At 33.5% G+C, this 23,230-nt stretch overlaps 1 protein-coding gene across 8 annotated transcripts in view; it reads left to right on the forward strand.

The window, feature by feature from the left end:
• The first annotated feature begins 7,020 nt into the window (after positions 1-7,020).
• LOC140663073 (uncharacterized) overlaps positions 7,021-23,230 on the forward strand; it is a 64,506-nt gene continuing 48,296 nt past the window's right edge. The window contains exons 1-3 of one of the 8 annotated variants that reach the window (XM_072886946.1): positions 7,021-7,378; positions 8,410-8,826; positions 10,951-11,006. In XM_072886946.1, coding sequence (XP_072743047.1) covers positions 10,974-11,006 — 33 coding nt within the window. In that variant the 5' untranslated portion in view covers positions 7,021-7,378; positions 8,410-8,826; positions 10,951-10,973. Of the gene's footprint in view, positions 7,379-8,205; positions 8,827-10,950; positions 11,007-23,230 lie in introns of those variants that run through there. The other 7 variants (XM_072886945.1, XM_072886947.1, XM_072886949.1 and 4 more) reach the window with 7 other exon arrangements.

Here is a 23,230-nt window from a genome sequence, read left to right on the forward strand (position 1 = left end):
TTTTAATATTCTAAAAAAATTTAATATCACAGCTATGTTCTTATTTTTAACGACTAGGTATATATATATATATATATATATATATATATATATATATATATATATCGTAAAATATTATGAATGTGTTAATACAATTAAATATTAATATTAATACAATTATATATAATTATCAATATATTAATTAATATAATTAATATATTAATAATTAATATTTCTCCGATAAAATTATTATTTGATTATATGCAAATAAACAATTTATTGTTTGCACATTTTACACTAATAGGTATGTGTGTACAGTATACTTATATTATATTATATTATTTATAATATATTTTACTTTTTAATGAAGAATTTATATAATGATTAAAGTTTATAAATGTAGTATTATTTTTTAATATATATATATATATTTTTAATAGATAATAGATTTTTGATAAAATTATATTATTTTTTACATATTTAATTAATTTTTTTCAGACATGTCTTCTTTATATTTTATTATATATCTAGCAACTTTTATGAGAAAAATTTTGTATAAACTTTTTTCTCTTTTTATTAGTTCTTTGCAAAGTCTTTTAAACGTTGTTAAATAGTCGTATTTATATTTACGTGCTGCAACTTGTCTTGTAAACGTAATTTGTGAAACTGATTTCCTCGCGTTATTTAGAAGATTGCAATTTCATTTTAACAATCTTTGTTCATTATAAAACAATTTTGGAGAGCATCAGTTTCATGCGCTCTGATATTATTAGGTCAGTGCAATTGCAATTATTATTTGAAAATTTTCCACTCTTGTGATAAATTTGCACGGAGAATTCTTTTTATGAATATTTCAAAAATCGAATAAAAATGAAGAAAAGATATCGGCACAATATGCTAATTATGACATTTCGCGCGTGATCATTTTTTAAGCATCTTATAAATGCTTAAGCCGTTTTTATACAATTTAGATACTTTTTTCACAGTTTTACATGAATGATAAAGTCTGTGTAAAATTTCTTTCATACCAAAATACCTGTCAAGATAATTGATTTTTACTTTGACTTATCCATGTTAAATAATTATTAAAAAATTTACTTGCAAAAGTTTAATTTTTATAAAAAAGTATAAAATTATTAGAAATCCATTTTATATTTTATATAAAATTAAATTTGCGCAATTATAGTCTACTTCTAGAGAACGCACGATAAATTGAAATATAAATTATATAAAGTATATCGCACACATTTTCGCAAATCTTGTACAGTTTTCTGAAAGAAGGTCAAGAAATTACACTAGGTATAAATAGTGTCATTCTTACCTTACTTCTAAATACGAGGTCAAGCACAGGCAGTAGTATAATATCTTTGTTAATGTACGAACCGCGGGAAGAGATGGATCTTTGGGAATTACGTGAGAGCTGTTGTGTTTCGTTATTTTAATTACGCGTCATCTTGGGAAGGATCCCTGAACATTTCCGACTATTCTCCGGCCGCAGTTTCTCCCTTCTATCTAACCAAAAATGCGGCCACGCGGTTACTTGATAGCCGCATAATCTACATAATTAATCGTCACTTAAATTAGCTACTTTTTTTATCTACTATAAGTTTTATCTTTAGATATATTTACGAATTTATCATCTTTAGATATATTTACGAATCGCTCATTTTTTTGAGACCGAAAAATACGATGCTTTTTTACACTCAGATAATTGACCTATTAATTACCATAAAGAAAAGACGCAATTGAATATTTGTTTTCTTAGAGAATATAAATCGAAAAACTATACTTGATACGTCTTTAAATTAAATATATAAAATTTAATTCAAGTTCTCTTTATATAATGATTTAATGAAGCTTTGTCTCTTTTAGCTACATTTTCTATGTATGCTACATTCTCTCTGCTTTATATCTGCAAAACGTAAGTATACTATTTCATTTTAAGTGTATAAAGTATATACACGCACAAAGATTTATTAAATAAAGAAAAAAAGAAGCGATAAAAGAAAAAAAGAAAATTACTATATCTATTTACATACATATATGTATATATTTTATATTTACATTAAAGTAAAAATATTACTTATATCGATTTAGGTATATTACACAGGAAATAAAAATAAAAAGAAAATAATACAACAAAGGATCACATTGAGCGCGTAACTATTCGTAGATTCATCTACTTTAATATCTTTAATCTGCGAGGTTAAATCTGTTAGGTTTTGGAAATTTATTAATAAAATTTTAATAAGATCGCGCAATTCTTTAAAATTCTTACACCGTGCATATTCTTGATAATAAGTAATCTGCAATGTCGGTACTGTACAACTATGCATACGAAATTCTTGGATGGACTGCGAATCTCTTTCGCGAGAGGGTGGCTTATGGCGAACAAGAGAGTTTGTGGAATTTTCTTCCCATTTACGTCGGTTGAGCAACGCAACGCGTTTTGTGACCCTCAATTTCCGGCGAAACTATTCGACACGCTCACACCGCGAGTAGAATACTTTCCTAACTATAAAATACAAAACAACTCTAGAATTGAATTCGGAATTGTGGAATGAGAGTTTAAATTGAGAGACTTTTGCTTGAAAATCTCTTGAATTGGAGAATATCTTTACTTATCTTTAGATATGTATATATATATATATATATATATATATACTATATATAATTTTCCGTACATATAGTATCTTTATTTTGAGATATATGTATATATATATATAAAAATTGTTCAATTTTTTCTGTCTTGCCACTGTAATTTTTTTTTATTCTTATTTTTCCATTGTTTTTCCAGTTACGTGAATGCTCGAGGGATGTATTTATATAAGACAACGTGTCCCATAACATGCACAATGTCTTTAGCGTCCAATTCTGCGCTTCGTTTCTCATTTCACCGTGGGACGTTTGTACTGTAGCAAAGAAAATTCTTTCTCTTTCTCTCCCTCTGTCGAATCACTTGAGCGGAACATGTCTCGTGGAGAATCGTCTGATGCTGGTAAATAACCGAGGTAACTGCTAATTCGATTTACTAGCCAACCCCCTTTGCTCCCTTCCCCTTGTCAGATTCAATTAGCGAGGAGTTACGGGGCTTCGCAGGGGTAATCAACTAATCTCTACAATTAAATTCCACACGCCACTATGTCAATCATCGTTTCAAATTCAGAAACAGGAAGATGTTTCTTCCGGATAAACAATATTCGTAAATCCCCAGATAGAATTAATGTCGGCAAGATGTTGTGCAAAGGTGTCAACAGACATCCTACTCTTTCAGATATTCTTTAGATCCTTTTCAATAGAATTTTAAAGTCTACAAGTTCTTTTTTTTTGTTGTCAAATTTGTCATATATATTTAAAAGATAAGTGTTTAATGAAAAGAAATACAAAATTTGTCATACTTTACTTTCTTAAATTATCAATCATATTAATTTTATAACAATATTTTGTATAAATTGCAATTTTACTTGTAATTTAATTAATTTTTTCATTTTGTGTACGCAAATATTATCTAGTGACGTTGGAATGAAACAAAATAGGCAACAAATGATGCATCAAAATCGGTTAGTAGAAAATGACAGATTGCTGATAATGTTTGCGATAAGTTTATCATAAAATATGATCATAAGATAGAGGCTCTTTATCATTTACTAGACATGTCAACTAGACACTATGCCAACTAAATATTTCTCGACATTATAAATTAAGACATATATACGGTTAAGAAACATTAGTTGAGATAACTTTCTTTTATATCACGAATGAACGAATGAAGATTATAACACATATTTCCTGCTGAGAAAAAAATTCATTCTAATTTAGACGTCAATAAAATACGTATACTTTTATAATTAACTAATCGTAAATTTTATATTATTTCTAATTAAATGTCTAGTATTTTTTTCAATTCGAGAGAACGTGCGATTTCTGTTATATACTGTGTACACACACTGTGTATACACGCGACGTGTATATATATATATATATATACAAACACACATACGCATCGTGTATAATATATGTGCCTCTATATAAATTCTTTAGCGATCCTCCAGAGTCAGCTAGGCAGGTAGAAGCTGTGCGGCAGTTGAGATAAACATAGGAACAACACAAGAGTATCGCTGTATCGCTGATGCACTCGTTCCCGGAATTCCGGGCTCTCTAATTTAAAATAACGAGACACAAGAATCTATTGCTGCAGTCTCCGCGTGTCGTTCGCGCGCGTTTCAATGTTCACCTAGCGTTAAAATTTTCGCACAGGAACGAGGAAGTTGCCGCCGCTCACGCTTGCAATAGGGCATCACGGACATCTGGAAGCCATGTATAACGGGCATCTCATTAAGAGAGCGGTACTTTCCCTTTTATAGCAATACTATCGTCCGACGATGTGAAATTATGCTAAGCTTATGCTGAATGCACGAGCAAGTCCCGCGCGATTCAACCTGATTGTCATGCATTATTAAAACATTATTTAACCGTAAGAAAGTTCCCACGTGTGTGTGCGTGTGTGTATCTGTATCTGTGTGCGCGAAAGAAAAATATATTTTAGATTAAATAATTCCAGTGGACTCTTCATTCCGAAAATGAGAAAATTTTTCTCATTTTCTAAATTTATTCCAGAGTCTGATACGTCTATCGCATACTATTGCCACAGAAACTTCAAATTTACTTGTACTTCGTTGTCGAGCTTTCTCCTCGGAATAACTGTTGAGAGCATTTCCGCCGCAGTTGCATCTCATATTTGCGAGCAATTGTTCGGAGATTACAATAGGTTTAAAATTGAGAGTCGTACCGCAAACCTCTGTTTGTCACGAACGAACGAACGAACGAACGTTCGTGGATGACAGACAGTACTTAATTGTCAAGCTCGTTATAAACGAATGTCACGAGACGAGTCTTCAATTATTTGTCACGTTGTAATTGTTATACATTCACAATAATCTATTCGATAAGAGGAGTCTCTTTCTCTGAATGCGAGCTTGACATTTGTATGTCATTCTTCCTCCCGTTAGATTCTAATCAATGAATAGTGGCTACCGGAGTTCAATAAATTCGCGCGCGTCCGAATAAGGGTTGATTGAACGGTCGCGGGAGAATCAGCGTAAAGAGCAGATTTCAGAATCAAATTTACGAAAGTACGACCGCGAAGAAACGAATTACGACGCGTCGAGCCGTGAAACTTAAGATCGATCGCGTTTGCGGGAAATACGTCGTCGATCTAACGGCAATCTTACCTCGCAACTTCTTAAACGAATATAATCTGTCTCTCTTTCCCGACACCTCCAGTCGCTCGTATATAAGGGATAATATTCTGATCATTCTGCAAATACAAAAGAAACACACGTGCAATCTCGCGTACAAAATACGGGCTTCGTATAGTCGACGATTAATCGCGAGAGACGAGCTCTGCTCGGCATATCTTTTAAGTCTGTCTCATTTTACATTTCGCACGCGAGAGTCTTGTCTTAAATATAATAAATTTCTTACTAGTCCGCGCTAAATCGTTTCAATCTTATCTCTTTAATGGATATCACAAGATGGTGAAGGATGCAAATGAAGCCTTTTCATCCCGACTTCCTTTCTCGCGGGTAATTCACTAACGGTAGCCAGTATGCGATTTATTATATCCGTATCCGTTTTTCAGTCTACTTTTTTCTTTTTTATATGACTTTTATTAATACGCGATCTTTGCCGTTACTGCATTGCAGATATATATCTAGAGCTTTGTTTTCATTATCGATTTAAATATATAATGTATTAAACGATTGGTATTTCTCTTGTTTCGCGGAACAAATTGAAATTTCATTATTAGTAAAATGATAAATGTAAGTTTTATATATATATATATATATATATATATATATATATATATATATATATATATATATCTCCCTTTATTTTTTTCTATCAAGTTTGTCAAATTAATTGGAATGCGGTGAGTGAGTATGACGCGGATAGAATAAGCGGCAAACGACCAATGCTGTTGAATTAATATTTAATTATTAAGTAATATTTATTCACCACGTTTCGTCATATGTAGTAGTCTTTTTCAGTATAAATTTAATTAATAATTAACAGTACATTTTCATATTACTAACGATTACATATTCAAATATCGAATGATTAGACTCTTGATCCATTTTGTATATCCATTTATTATTTTGCAAAATAATTAATTATTTTATCAATTATTCTTATCATTACCGAAATGTTTAAAAAAAAACATTAATATTATATATAATTTATTGTATAAGATATTATATATTTATTTTATATTATGATATATTTATTATATATTTTTTAAAATAATAATTATATACAAACATAACATCTCACTTATAATTATATTTAGTATTGTGTTGGCTGATTTAATTTCATATATAAAATATATTTGTTTTGTTTTCAGCTTTTTTTTTATTATTACATCTACTTTCACGCAATCTGCTCTTATTCATCCTCTATTTTCCCCCACTGTATTGTCAGATTAAATACCGAGCGCGTTTAAAAGAGAAACGGTCCACGTATATATCTGCATGTGTATATGTACGCGCGCGTATATATATATGTATGTGTATATATATATGTGTACGCGAAGGAAGCGGAACACCCACGTCGATCGGATATCGACGTCTAGGACGATCGAAAAAAATCTACAAGCGCTTCCTCGTAGTCGAACGTCGTCAGATATCTTTGGCACCTTCTATCGTCGCGAAAAATCGGCGAGAGAAAGGACCGCCGTACTCGATACGATTCGACGCACATAATTCAGTCTTTTCTCCAAACATTCTTTGTCTTTCTCTCTCTCTCTCTCTCTCCCCCCCTCTTTCCCTCTCTCTTCGTCGGTTGCGGGTACTCCGTTCTCCCCCCCCCCCGTCCAAGCAGGTAACGTGCCAACGCAATGGCGCCTTACTGACTGCACCTGGGGTAACCGTTCGCCAGGTTAGGCCTCGCGTCGATTGGCCGGCCGGCTTAAAGCTTGACGCGGATTGGCCGACGGTCGCGGCTCCGCCGGCACGAAGGCTTAATCTCATTTACCGTAGGCGCGCTGGCGTTCAGTTTAAGTTACCTCGGCCGGTCGGACGGTCGGTTGTGCTTCACGTCACCGACGTTCAAATCGAACGTTGAGGGTCTGAAATTACCGCTTACGTCGCCGGCCAAACGTTCGTAAAGTAAACCCTCCCCGCCCCCCGAACCCGAACCCGATGCGGCTGGAAGGTGCGTGCGCGTGACGATTCTGCGGAGATCGAGACACCGGTGAAGAGTGCGCGAACGCGAGCGAGGACGCGTCGTCGCGGCGGTTGACACGATCGCGTGCGCTCGCGCGTCACTCGTGAGTCTGTGTGCGCGAGCGCGGCAGCGCCTTCGCCGCGAAAATGCGCACTGGCTCCTGGCTCGTGTGTGCGTGTGTATATATATATATATATATATATATTGTGTTTGTATTATGAGTGAGTGAATGTGTTGTGTACAGATACGTATACGTGTATATATTAATGTACTCGTGTATCACGGGTAGGCGCGCGCGCGCGTAACGGCTCCGTCTTTCTTCTCCTTTCATCCTGCCGTCTTTCTCTCTCTCTTTCTCTCTCATATCGCGGCCGAATCCCGCCGTATATAATACGCCGATTGGTCGGTGCGTGGTATTTTTGAAAAGTCGTATATATGTATTTATGTGTGTGTGTGTGTGTGTATATATATATATCTATATATGTACACGTACACGTCCCCCGAGACGCTTTCTTTCGTTCTTCTCTCTCTCTCTTTCTCTCTCTCGCCCGTAATAACCGCGAGAGAATCGCGTTCGCGGCCGCCGTATGGACGATTTTGAGAAAGCCGTCCGGTCGAGTCGCGTCTCTCCTCTCGTCTTCCGTCGTCTCTCGTCTCGTCCCGGTCGAGTCGAGTCGCGTCGGTCGGACGGACGGACGGATGGACGGAGAATCCGCCGCGAACAGTTGTCGCCGCGACATACGTACGCGTATCGGAGATCGGAGGGCGTCTCTCTCTCTCTCTCTCTCTTTGGCTTTGCGCGAGCTCGTGCGCGAATGCGCGAAAGTTCGAATTCGCCGGAGTTGACAGGTAAACCTAACAATACGCGTAGAAGCGGGACAGAAACGAGAGCGGAAGCGAGAGGGGAGAGTGTAAGTTATATACGCTCGCCTCGTCTCTCTTTGTTGAAACTCGGAGCGGATCGCTGTGATTTCGGAAATTTCTCTCTCTCTCTCTCTTCAGCGGGACGGTATCCTGCCGCGAAAGTCATCCCGATGTTGTTTCGTGGCGAAGTATATATTTTTCCGTATCTAGCGGCGAAGGATTCGAGAATTCGCCGAGATTCGTCGAAATTTGAAACCGTGTTTGATAATGACTATATTATAGGTAAATAACGCGAGTGAAATGAAATAATAGTGTCTTCATCCAAGTCATTGTTTTCAGTAGCACGAGTTTACAAACGGAGGAATTGACCGAGATTAATGCAAATTCTTTTGTGCCTAACAATAAGGTGACTGAAAATTCACCGGGAATTTGACAGGTCACGAGAATCCACAGAAATTTCCGTTCGCATCTGTGTTGGGTGAGTCACGTACCTGTGCTTGTGTTAACTAAGTGTGTATAGTGCGAGGTTAGAATCGCGTGTCGGTGGGAGAGAAAGAGCGATTTCTCTCTCTCTCTCTCTCTCTCTCTTTCTTTCTCTTTCTCTCTCTTTTTCTCGGGAAAAGGAGAGCGGAAAGGATCGGTGTCCGCGAGCGTGGAAAACGGAATATCGAAACGACGACGGAAAGGCAGTCCTCGATCGAGATCTGGATTACGCGGGCGCGTCGAGGATCGCCAAGATTTTGCCAATTCGTAAAAAAGGTGAGTGACATTTTTAAACAGAGATGGAAAGTATTGGTATTCTGTCGAAAGGATCCCTCGCTAAATAATCCGCGTCCTTTCTTCTCGGGATGCGCGTATCTGAAATTAGCTGAAATAATGTTAGGTAATGTTCTGCGAGAGAAGAAAACAAACAAAACCTAGTCACTTGTACCCGTGAAACGAACGATTTATTTTACGCTCGAATTGTTTTTAATGTCCTGATATTCGAGCGGTCGAGCATCACTAATCGATCAAACGGTTCTGCCATTGATTCCGTTCGAATAATTCGATCACGCATTTTTTTTTTTTTTCTGTGGAATATACGTTTTCCCTGTAATCGAAACCATATCGTAGTTTCAGTGAATTCGTATTTCCATGATTGATGTAATTTCGTTTATATTTAAGTTTGTATTTCGCAGAGAAACATTGAAAAATATAAAATAAATAAAGTATAAATAAAATATAAATATTCTGTATGATTTTCTCTCTTTCAGACTCTAATTTTAAACGAATATCTCGATGCCAGACTATATATTGACGGGTGATTTTCACGTCTTTTCAACGTTCGTGATAAGAGCGTGTTGGATAACATCCCAAGTTCATAGTAAGCCTTCACGAACTTGGTTCTAAACCGATAGTTACTAATGGCAGACAGCGTTGATCCTGTTAAACACGCTAGTGGTGGCTAGTTTAAAGCATCGCAAGGAGTCACCGATTCGAACGATTTCGCCACCGCGTACGCTCTCCAGTTAGTGCACTTTCCCGAGAAAGCGGCGTAGTAGCTAGAATACACGCGATTCCGTCGCACGAGAAGTCCCCTTCCTTCGCGAATAAATCGCAGAAAAGTTAGCTCGCGTGCTTGTTGGCAATTCTTTTATACGGATATATCGATTCCAGTACCAGACTCAATAACAGATTCAATTATTTTATATTATATGTACTTATTTATGCACAAACTATAAATTTTTTAAATTTATTGTTTGTGTGCTTATCTGTGCAGAAACTATAAATTAATTAACATTATTTTTTATATCGATATACATTGCAAGATAATATTTATTTCTATTTATTTAAATAATAAACGGGGAAAAACTTTTAGGATACAAAATAAAGAACAGAAAGAAAATATATTGATATACATATCATGTATTTATCATTCAATGTTTTCAAATATATTTATCTGTGCAAAATACATTAGTTAATGATACATTATTTTTTAAATCGATATTATTATATATTTATATTGCAAGAAAATACATAGAGTAATTAGGAATAAAAATTATTCGCGAAAAAAAGCCTCCTAATTTTTTGATCGCTAATTTTACAATAATTTAGAAGCATCTTTTTACATGTAATTTAAGCTAACAATGATACACACGTATTTATTTGTGTACTGAGTGAGTGATGTTTGTTCTTTTCATTTGAAATTTCCTATATATTGCTGATTTTTCTATTTATTTAATTTAATTTCTTTTCTTTTCTCTTTTTTCACTTTAAGTTTTGTCTCATTTTTGTCTCATTTTAAATGCAAAAAAGCGTAAGTGCATGCAGCTTAAAAAGCAGCAGACTTATTATTCCCCGTCCGACTGTACTGCGCTTGCTGAATTTATTTATATTTTGTCTCTTAGATGTATTTACATTCGAAAGATGTAAGAAATGTACAAATGGAATTTTCCGTTTCAACGATCGCTGTAGATGATTTATGGCAGGAATTTGATGGAAAAGTTTTTACGGATTCGATCGTTTCGCAATTTCAATCGACATCTCTTCTCGATTGTCGCTTATTGTCTGTTCGGACAATTTGACAAAATGTTAGACGATTTGTGCCGTACATGAGTTGAGTGATAACAAATCTTTTCTTTATTCTTTCTTCACTGCAATTTTTTGTCTCTATGTCTCAGAATTTAAAATTTAAAACGATTTCTACCTTATTTCGAATTTCATCAAAGTCGGTTCTGAAGTAACACAGTTATTGCAGCATATAACTCTTAAGCATGCTGTAAAAAAAAAAAACCGTATAAATTTCAACTAATTAAAAGAACTGCATTTCTGTGAAATAGAGTAGGTATTTAATTTTGCAGAGTACGAAACAACTTTATAGATAAAAAATGTGTTATCTTTCAGGAGGACACACGGACAGGGATGGCATGAGGGAGGGCTCCGGCAACGTTGCCGACGTGGTGAGTAAATAAAATGCACTTTTCTCCGTAGAAAGAGAAATAAAGATAACGAGGGAGAGAAAGAGATTCTTATTATTATTTTATTTATGTGTGCTTTAATCCATCTGCAAATTATTTACGTCTACGTGATGCTTTGTTTTTTTTTTTTTATATACCTATTATCTCACATAAATTTTACAATATCCGACGATGGAGGACAATATTCTTTTAAGACGGTTATCGTGGCTATTTTTTGGCGCCTCACGTCAAAGCCATGTCGAGAACAGCCGCGCCAAGTATTTTCGAAAGCCTTCGGGCTGTCGACGGTCGGGAGAAGTAGGCTACCGGGTTAATATCCAGTATAGAGAGAGATAGAGAGATGAGAGGAGAAAGGAGATAGTAGTAAGAAAGAGGAAAAAATAAGGGAAAACATGATCGGTATGGAAAATGAAAAAAAAACAAAAACAACAGATAATTTATTATTTAGCGTTAATTGATTCGTAATGAGATATTGCGAGGAAAACGCTTCGGTAAATTAGACTTGATCGCGCGATTTCACGCGATCTACATACGTTCTCGTCCTCCGTAATTCGTGAGAGGCGACACACTCGAAACGTTACCGACGGAACAGCATGCAACATGCAGTTTGTATAAATTCAGCGTAACGACTTGCTAAACGCGGACGGAAACGCGGGGTATAAATATACTATGTACGCGTTTTGTAGAGACAGAGTGCGTCCAATGAAATGCAACTGTCTGCTCGCACAACTTTGCGAAACCGGAAATATTTGATTATCCTTTTCCACTTGAAAAAATTTAAAGTCTACTAAATCTACTGTCTACTAAAAATCGTGCGAACGATAATAGGTTTAAGCAATTTTTCTATTCTACTTTATCTAAAAGGAGTAACTTTTTCCTAATTTATTTTGTTTTCTAAATCAAGGAACTTTAAATTTTAGATTTGAGTTTGCAATTAATTAAAAAAAGATTAACGAACGTATTGGAATAGAGATACGTGATAACTCAAGTATGTAATATACTTGCCAATCTATTAATTCCTCAACCTTGTACATCAAAATTCCACAGTAATTTCTCCTTCGTTAAAAGTTAACGAGCTTTTTAATTTTAATGGATTGTGGAAAGTTTATATTAAACTTTTCCGTTCCGTCGCTTTTCATACGTTTCCATTCGAACTCTGCATGTATGTGCTGAATTGCGTGTCACGAAAGGGAAAATGTTTTAAATACAAAAAAGAGATTTCTAGGCGTGTGCGCTATGTTGTTATTAGATTTCTTTCTCACGACAGCTCTGCCACAGTTTTAAAAACTAGAACCTCTGAATTTACATTTTTAGAACATATTCCTAAGAACTAGAAGTTAGAGAGTTAGTTTGCACATCATTTACAAACAATAATAAAGAACGGTTGTCAGAAAAAGCACTTTCTGTCAAATATTCCAGCAGTACAGATTTACTTTCGTACATTTTATCGCATTCTATTTATCATGCTTATAATGCGATTTATGTAATTGTGAGATGTAAATGATATAGCTACAAGATGTAACCAATCGAAACATTTAAACATTTAATCGCGGAATTTCCAAACATAGTTAGCAATTCGTCCAATGTATTAATTAATAAACAATATAACACATTACTGATATATTTATCATATTCATTGTAGTTTTAAGACTTAATTTTTTACGCATTTTTAACACTACAAATATCCAGCATATTTGACAATTACATTTTGTCTTATAAAATAATTAATCCTTGTTGAAAATTTGATAAAAATAATTGATTAATAATTACTTTAATTACAAGATTACCAGATACATTAACATACATTAATTAATAAAATAATTTAAAAAATCATTTATTTTTACTCTATATATGTGTGAAATATAAATGTGTTCATTTCATGAGAGACATGATAGCATTCTCAAAGAGTAGACAGGTGACAGCAGTTGTTGCTCGTTGCTCGTTACTCGCTATTCATTATGCAATACACGACAGAATTAGATCTCGTTATCACCTCGTACGATTTTATGGTATCAACCACGTGTCGTAATCGACACGAATGTAATCGATATTAATCGACATATTTCACGGCACAGGCCGTTTTATGCTTTCTCATTGGACAGACGGATTGCAATTAACAGCATGGTATTAATTAGCGGATTTATCTGCGTCGCGCGTATATACATATCGGGACACAATGCATCGTCGCCATAAATTGTACGTATCTCGCGTTCCATTTGTTTCGTTAGTTCGCTTAAATGAGATTTGGATACGTTTCATCTGCAAATACCGGACCAAATTATTTCGTGTCATACTTTATTAGGAAAATTGCAAAAATATATATTGCATTTTCAAAAGTCGAAACATTCGACATTTATTGTAATTATCGAACATAGTTTACGTGGCTTAATTTCTTTAAAAAATTTGACATTTATTCTTGAAAATCCTTTATATTTTACAATATATTAATCGCCAAATTCTTTTTGAAATGTTTTAAGGACATTAAAATTTTTTTTAGTAAAAGCCAGAATTTTATAATTAAACTAAAATTCTGAAAATTTATGTGATACTAATTTTGTAGAAGTTCAAAAGTTGAATTTACAAAATGTCTTTTTTAATGATACGGCTTTAATTACATCGAACAGAATATACGATTTGAAATATGAAAAATTTTCTCGAAGAGAGAGAGAGAGAGAGAGAGAGAGAGAGAGAGAGAGAGAGAGAGAGAGAGAGAGAGAGAGAGAGAGAGAGAGAGAGAGAGAGAGAGAGAGAGAGAGAGAGAGAGAAGTGCATGTATGATGCATCCTTTGATCATATATCTGTGAAGTGCCGACAGTTGCACTTTATCGATAAGATCTGTATGCATCGTATCTAACTTTCTTGACACTTTTAAATTTTGCACGATGTTTCGATCAAATGCATTGAAGCAAGATAAAGGCGAATGCGTTTTATCTCGTTCTATCTTTAGCTATTACGACACGAAGTACTGAAATGTTGGACACAAATCTGAATATACAACTAGTAACATCTTCATAGTTTCGTAGTCAAAGGAGATGCGCTTGGCATAACCACTGCTTTGCCTTTAGGGATTAGATGTGTATAGTCGACGGGTTAACCGCTGGAGAATTTTGGTGTACAAGATTGACTTTATTAGTAGGAATTAGGAGATATTCCTTAAATGGGATATTATTTAATTAGCATATATTTTCCATGTAATCCCAGCGGCAAAAATGGAAGAAAAATATATTTAATGATATAAAAAATTTGATTACTTTATTATAAAACCGGGCAAAATACAGAATTATATTTAATATTTCCAATGTAACAATATCTTTTCTCATTACAAATAATCAGTTGGAAAATAATATTTAACAAAATAAATATAAAATAACAAAATAAAATACAAAATAATACAAAATAAAAAAATATATTGCCATTCCTAAAATAATATTTAAATAATAATGAAGAAATATTTAAAATTTTTCAATAATATAAAATACTAATAATAAACTGCGACTTTAAAAATTATACGGAATAATATTTACAAATATAGAAATGAAAATGATTTAAAATCACCGCGAATTAATAATATTTTAACGATGAATCATATTTTGTATATAACTGACAATGAGAATTATTCTCCAATACTATATGTATACATATATATTAAGGAATTGATTTATATCAGATTTTCATTTTATGTCAGCTTTTTTAATGATTTATTCATTGTATTTTTATTATTAAGCTGAAAATATTACACATTAAAATTTTTCTCGCAAGAATTGTTCAAATAAAAAAAAAAAAAAAAACATCTCTCATTATATGTTTTTAGAGTATCCGAGTTTTACATTAGGCAAATAAAAGATATGATAGGAATCTGAGACTCCTATTACTTGCGATCGTAAAAGAAAAAAAACCGCAGAATCATGACGATCGCGTGAGGTAAGCAACGGCTGTTACCGCACCTACAAGATAAGCAAATACGTTTTTAATGATATTCGTCATTCATCCTCTCTCTTTCTCTTTCTCTTTCTCATTTATCTCGATAACGTAATGGAGGCGGATCTGAATGGAGGAGGGATCCTGACCTTTCTTTCGATTTCTTTTTCCAAATGACTGAATCCGTTCGAATACGTTAACGAAATACGAGGAATAGAGAAACCATTTAATAATGCTGACACGCTTATATTCAATATTGCTCCTTAATTAAGGAAAGTATTCTCTGTAGAATCTGCATATAGAGAGCGTTTTTGCGTGTTGAGCTTTCTCGCGAGAATAGGAAACGTTGAGGTAAACCGCTGACTAAACACGTATGAGTTGTAATTCTATAATGTGCGGGTATTAAGGTGGTTATTCGCTAAGAGCAACCGAGTAACGAACAGAGAAATGTGAAATTAAATTTATATGAAACATATTTTGATCGATTACATCACGAGCGAGTCGGATTGAACGTGAATCGAACGCATTACGATTAATATTCCTTGTTTATTCAGTACATACCCTAGTTTTAGATAACAATCTATATTAATTTATATTAATATATGATCAGCAATAAAACAATAAAATAATACGCTATTAAATTACTATATTGAGAAGTAAACCAAATATTATTGGTTAATTTGGTGCAAATAGATGTTACATAAAAAATTAACAAAATGTGTTACTATTCACAATTTTACGTATTTTATTGATATTTATTAAACTCAATACAATGCAATATAATGTAATATTTAATATCTTTTTTAACTTTATATAGAGTATCTTTTTGCTACAATTTTAGAACAAATAACATATATTCTATTAAATTTTTAAATATATCAATATACATATGATAAAAATTATTTAAAATTAGTTTTTATTATTAATATTATATATTATCTGAATAATATATTATTTGATTTAATTTTAAATAATTTTTATAATATGTATATTGATATATTTAAAAATTGAATAGTTTGAAAACATTTGACGGCTAATTCCTGACCAAGGATTACCATAAATTATTTAAACAGGAATTGTTATGTTATTACTTACGTTAAATAATAGTCTTATAAGTCTGATTATTCCAACTAATACCTTACAACGCGCGTCAGAATTTGCTAGCGGTTTATCTCTCAAACAGCATATCTCAAGTTATTTGAATGTTCTGTGATTGCAATTTTGATCCATGTTCGACCACGATGGAATGTATCCATTAGCACGTTGCAAATGGACGTTGCAATTACAGTTGGGAGATACATATATAAATTGTCTTTTATAACAATTGCACTATTCGAAAAATGCAAATGTCTAAATGTTTAAAACTATATTTGCTTAATTCATTTATGCGAGCAGATATCTCATCTTTAGGGAATATGCAAATTTTTTTATTAATAATATAATTTTTAGCAATATATGTAATTTACTTTTTTTATAACAAAATTGAATGCAGTTATCTAATTTTCAAAAATCATTATTTATTTAATAATTAATATTAATTCGAAATATATTTTACAAACAATTATGATTTTTCTTTTTTATATTACAATTATGGCCTAATGAAAATTGATAAAATACAAAAGAAATTTCGAATTGCATTATAATATATTTTCCATCAGTTTTGATTAATTGATTTGTCGACAATAGAAGCATACATAATAATTCAATTTTCATTAATTTATTAATCAATTAGTAGATTAATTTTTAATTAACTAATAATTGGAATTTTTTTCCAATTAATCTAATGTCTCGTAAAACGAGAGATGAGTTCGAAATAATTGACAGAAGAGACTAAAGAAACACGTGTTTATGTTAAGCCTGATGGTGAATTTTAACGATATGTCTCTTTCTTCGTGAGCAGTGTTTCTCGTGTAGGCTTATAGTATTATGGCAGCGTCGTTCCATCTATCTAGATACCTATATATCCTCACTATCTCCGTAGATACGGAAATTCCATAATGCATACAAGTACCTACAGCTTATTGATGGGCGGATGCGAATCCGAGCGCGTCACGCGAGTATCGTTTTCGCATTCTCCTCGGTATGCGTTAAACGTCAGCGCTAACATCAAAGGCATATACGCCCCTATTGCGCTCACAATCGGTCAACGACGACAGCGTACTGCTGATTCGATCGTGTATGCTAATTTCACTGCTGAACACGTCCGCGGTAATCTTCGACGGCATTAACTCTTTGACACTTTGACTGCTGCGTTATACACGTGATGTCTGGCATATATCTCTTTCGGTGTTATATTACAGGATAATATAACCAAGAAAATGATTGTGCACGAAGGAATATAAGCAGAAAATACAATCTTCTTTCATGCAAATTTTTCGTTTTCGAAAAAGTTAATATATATAGAAAATCGGAGTGTTAATATCCTTTGTTATTTTAGCTTAAATAATTTTTTACTTACGTTACAATATAAATTATTTAATATATCTCATTATCATTTGAACTTTCTAAAGATTAGTTAAATACCTAGTTATAAATTAAGGATTTAATTCGAATCGATCTTCTTTTAATTTAATTTTTAATAAAAGATAAATTTCAGCAGATTTTACTTTGGTTAATTAATAGTCAGTGTCAACTGTATCGACTATTTATGGAAATTGATTGAATTGTCTGTATCGAATAATATCTTTTTCTGTATGCTTGATGTCACTCTTCATCTTACGTTTGCTTGTGTACTAATCCTTTGAGACTGTCTGTATTATTCGGATGAGTACGCGTATCCGATCCGTTTGCCATCAAGTGGATTTCGCGAACGACGTTTACAGCACACAATATGTGACGCGACATAATACAACTAGGCTGAAGAGACGGAAGAACCGCAAGAGAGGCCTAAGTGCAAATGCCTGTTTCCGGAAGTGGATCGCATGCTGCTTTTCTCCCGTAATTCGTGATCAATGTATCGATCAATGTATGCCTAGCTATCGATTTGTAACATCATTTACGAAGCTTATGAATTAACCTATTTTCCTTTTTTCTAGCATAGAAAAAGAGAAAAAAAAAGAAAATATTGGAATAAAATTTTAGTAAAAGATTAATATATATTAATACAACAGAGAAAGAAATTATAATACAACTTGCTTAGAATAATTTATCTTTTTGAATATTTCGTTTTATTTATTTATTTTATTTTTGTATACAGCATATGTAAAAATGACGCTACGTAATTTAATAAAAGATATTTAATGACGTTTTGACAAGTAATCCAAATTTGTGTCAGCATATCTACAACATTTGCTCAAAAAAATCATAAAATTTCACCGCTATCTGCTTCTGCTCTTTTTTTTATAACTATATACTTTTTTTCGAATCGTCCGATATCGCTTGTCATGTCGTGCTTCGTCGACATTCGGCAGATACCACATGTCCACAATAGTGTGCGCGTTTACGGTTGTACCTATCCATCGCCTTTTTCCGCGACGAGAGATAAAAATCCGCCGGAGATGTATTCCCACGGAGGATTGAAGGGATACGCGGCAAAATACGGTACAAAAGAGGGAGGATCGGAAACGAGAAGTAACAGGAGAGAGAGAGAGAGAGAAAGAGAGAGAGAAATCACGAAGATGGAAAAAGATCGACGCGATCCTCTCTTGCGATTTTCCGACCAACCTAGAAACTCTCTTACGTCTTCTTTACCGCAAACTCTAGTTCTTCGAGTAGTCTTACTACTGGGTGCAAAATGACCTATTTTATCTCACTTCGTGATCAGTGTTGAAGTTTTTTTTAGGACCTACATTGATAGACGAAAAGTTACTTGTCTCTATTTTTTTTTAATTTTATTTTTATGAAGCACAGTAATCAACGTTATTGGTCTACAGATACGTGTAAAATAATGACAGTAATACATTTAAATAATTATTAATATAGTACTTGGTTGTACATGTAAAATAATGTTGTAATTTTAATGTACGCACAACAATATAAAACAATTTTAATAATTCCATAATTTATTCTTTACAAAAAAAATATAAAATATATATTCAAATATGCAATTTTATTCGCGATTTTTCTGTTCTATCATTCTATTCTATAATTTTTTTATAATTCTCAATGTCTCTCAAGGAGTGGACATGATGAAGCTTACTCGGCTCAAAATATATCGAGAACTCTATTTATCTCATAAGGTTAGCACTCAGATCCATAACACTCAATACGATAATGACTGAGAGAGCTCAGTGAGAGCTTTTATTTCGTGAGACGTGTGGACGTCCCGTTGATGCATCGATTTACGCCGTTGTGGACACTAGTCCAGACATGTGTGTAAAATCGAGTGCATGCAATTCGCTTGCTGCAGATGCACCGAATGAATGCAAGTCCAGTAAGCGTAAGCAGGCTACGCAGTGGCGTATTCAGTGTATTGCGAATTTAATGCAGTTGGCTCGTCGAGCTTACAGCTATTTCTTGTATATGTATAGGATGTCTTGTAGCAACAAGAATATAGTACTCTTCCCCTCATAGACGTTGCTGAGCAAATAAAAGCAGAATAGTTGAATTGATATTTTTAATCACGAAGTGATACTCAACATTGAAAATTCAAAAGAAAAAAATTTTAATGAATTAAACTTTACGAGCGATTTATGGAAATTTTTAAAAGTTCAGAGAGAGAAAGAGAGAGCGAGAGGGAGAAAGAGATCAAAGGATTTGATGACTACGAGAGGGTAGAATAGGGAAAAAATGGAATAAAAAATAATCACATTTATCTCTTAAGTTACATACATAGTATCTCTTCTGCGTGCATTTTAATTTTGCGATCAAAAAATCTTTTGTTAATAAAACGGATTATAGCATGTGTGTGGATTCTTAAAAAAATTTTGCTAATTTTTTTTTTATAATTTCCATTCGAGAAACTCTGTGCCAATTGAAGAATGGACTTATCTCTCGTAAAATATTCGTGTACGCATTCGACTGTAATTAATACGGACGTATGCAAATGTGTAACATGTGGCAGAAAAAAATACCTCTATTATGAGTTTCACGTTATAACGCCTTTTTAAAACCAAGTTTTTCGCAGATACTTTGATCTTTTGATTTATTCTTTAATCTTTGCGTATCTTCTTTTTTTGTTTCTGGCGCGATTAAAACTCTCGTAAGTGAATATTTGAAATAGGGATTATTCTCCGTAGAATTTTCGAAAACTTGGTCATTTTGTGTATTTTCCACCTGAATTCTCACGCGTTAATCGGAAGAGTTTTTATTTTCTCGCGTTATTTCTGAATAATATTTTGGTTCTCTCTAATTAATGCAGACGTATGCAAATGCACAACAACAATAATGGACAAAATAATATTCCGGTATATCGGTTTTCACGTAATTACGATGTTTTGATATCGAATGCACGTAGATAATTGTGCGTACAGTACACTGCGTAATTTACACTGCAACTTTTTTATAGGGCTTCAGTTTTGTGCGGTTCAAAATTTCTTAAATAAATGTTGTTCTCTACTCTACGTTATATTATTTATAGAAATTTAATATTCTGTTTCCCCTTTGAAATCTATGTTAACTTGGGAACTGATATTACGTGTTAATGTTCATCTGTCTAATTAATACGAATATACATATATGCAAATGCGCGATGTAATAATGTAGAGGGAAAAATGTCGCGATATCTCTACATATATGTGTGATTTCACATTATTACATATTTTTTAAATTGGATGCCAAGCTCACATGAGTGCATTCACATCAGATCCGCGTTGATCACCTCTTGCGCGATCTCACTGCTATAAAATAAAAAGTAATAAAAAAATCGTAAACTTTTTTCCTTTTTTTAATTTTCCGATTTATTCGTTAAAATGTATGTAACCTTTTTCCGATTAAATTTTTTATGTAGAACGACATATTTCTTTGCGTGTAATTTTCAAATGTATATATGAAGGCCCCCGTTTGGTTGACGCAAATATACATAAACGAGCAAGGTACGAAAATAAAAAGGTCCGTCGCGTTTCACTCTTACCTTGGTCGCTTTCGCGCGCAAACTACATGCATATAAATATATGTGTCTCGACATATATAAGCTGAAAAAATTGCAAGGCGGAAAATAAAATTCATGCGCCTATCGTAGCGTCATATCCCCTCACGTCCGAATAACTCGCAAGAAATTTCATCTCTCATCTCTCTCTCTCTCTCTCTCTCTCTCTCTCTCTCTCTCTCTCTCTCTCTCTCTCTCTCTCTCTCTCTCGCGTCATCGCTCGCGGATAGTCTTCGGATACATACGCCTCATCGCTGTCGCGTCATTCGCTCGCTCGTTCGTTCGTTCGTTCGTTCGTTCGTTCGTTCGTCGGCTTCCTTTTTCGCTGCGCAATTTCCGTAGCACGCGGACTCGTCAATATTCATTCTCGTTTCTCTCCCGTTCGTACGCGCCAGCAGCAACGTGGAACATTCAACGGAGGATTGATTTGTCCATAATGTTCGGTAAAGGAGAGAAGGGAGAGAGAGAGAGAGAGGTAGCGCAGCGTTCTCGCGCGTCCGATAACCGTTCGATCATCCTGCTTCTAAATGGATTACCACTCGATATACAAGAGAGAAAATGACAGTTGATTTCTAGTTAGATACTGCAAATTTCGAGAAATAAAGGCATAGACACTTTTAGAATATATACTTATGATATATTTTGGAAACTTTTATTATAAAATATTAAGAAGTAGAAGGAGAAAGAAACAGAAATGTTATACCGGACGGGGATTAGTTCTTCTTCTTCTGTTCTTTTGAAAAATTCTACGTTTTTTAAAATAACTTTTTTTTTATATATATAAAATGTGTCAAAACGATATCTCTTTTGTGTGTGACATGTTTCTCTTGTATATGAAATATTTTGTAATGTTTCTTTTGTATATGAAATATTTCAAAACACAATGTGTGCATATGTGTGTGTATGTTACTTGACATTCAAAATCTTGTGAAAAAAAAATGTACGAGATATCTGGTCTAGGAAAAGACGGAATCAGGATAATTCAACCGTGTGAATATATACGAGAAGTTTAATTGGTATTAAGAAAAAAAAATATTTGGAATATCTTATATCTTTTTAAAATCCGAGAAAACTTGAGAAATTTTTTTTACTGGAAAAAAATCAGAAACTCAAGGATTCTGGGTTACTGGTTTTTCTCAACTTTTAATTAACGTCACTATTAAAACTGAAATTAAAGTAATTTTTATTCTTTTATTTTTTGTCGTTTACAATCAATTTATCATGATTAAATTGTAGGATATTGCTGAGGAAAAAAAATAAAAAAATGAGAAATTTATGGTTTACCACCGTTAGTTAATCTTACTTTAATTGATTCTCGGTCTCTTTCTAGTTCCAGTAGTTTTAGGAAGAAACGGTGTCAGTCGAAGTAAAAGTAGAGTTAACCGAGAGTGAAACCGACCAAAACGGTAATTAAGCTCTTCTTGTAAAAGAACGCCTAGGAAAATATACGAGACACATTAATTATATAATATCCTATTTTTTTTTACTTTTCGTTTTTTATTTTTGTTGTTATGCAGAATTATTCTGCAAATTTTGATAAAACAATTTTTTTATACAATAAAATATTCAGATAACTTTATTGCTCTTTCGAAAATTCTTACAAGAAAATGCATAATAGCTTTAACGGTTAAACATAATTTCTTCGAAACATCGCCATTAATCAAATGTTCTAAAACAGCGCATTTTCAAGAATATAAGAGAGAATTATGCAATTGCCAAATAAATTATGGCCGGTAGGATATGCCAGGCAGACAAGAAACATGTCTATAAATCGTTTGCGATATCGTGCGGTAATCAATCCGACAAGCCAATCTGACACGGGAAACGAGAACGTGACGAACACGTGGTACGTTGTGCTCAGCACAAAAATCGGATTGCTATTGATTTTCATGCCCCGTAATTTCATGTCCATTAAGATAGCGCGCGTTCGAAATTCAAGCTTCCTATCATCACACCATTTCTATGCTAATCTATTATCTATGGCCACGATTATTGCACTCGAAAATTTAGGAGCATCAGTAATCGCTCGAATCATCAAGAAACGATTTAAGCCAGATTATTGTACTATTTATCTTGAACTTTTTTGAAGTTATTTATTTATTTTTTTTTCTTGCGAAATCTTTATACTTTTTGCAGTTTTTATATGCGTAAGAAGAAAAATTGATAGTTCACCAAGTTTTTCGCTTAGTCTTGCTAATAAAGTACCTGGACTCACGCTTCTATATTTCTGCTTTACGACCCGGGCTTTCAGAATATACGGAGA

This window comes from Anoplolepis gracilipes, chromosome 2, assembly GCF_047496725.1.
Source record: "Anoplolepis gracilipes chromosome 2, ASM4749672v1, whole genome shotgun sequence".
Taxonomy (NCBI): Eukaryota; Metazoa; Arthropoda; class Insecta; order Hymenoptera; family Formicidae; genus Anoplolepis; species Anoplolepis gracilipes.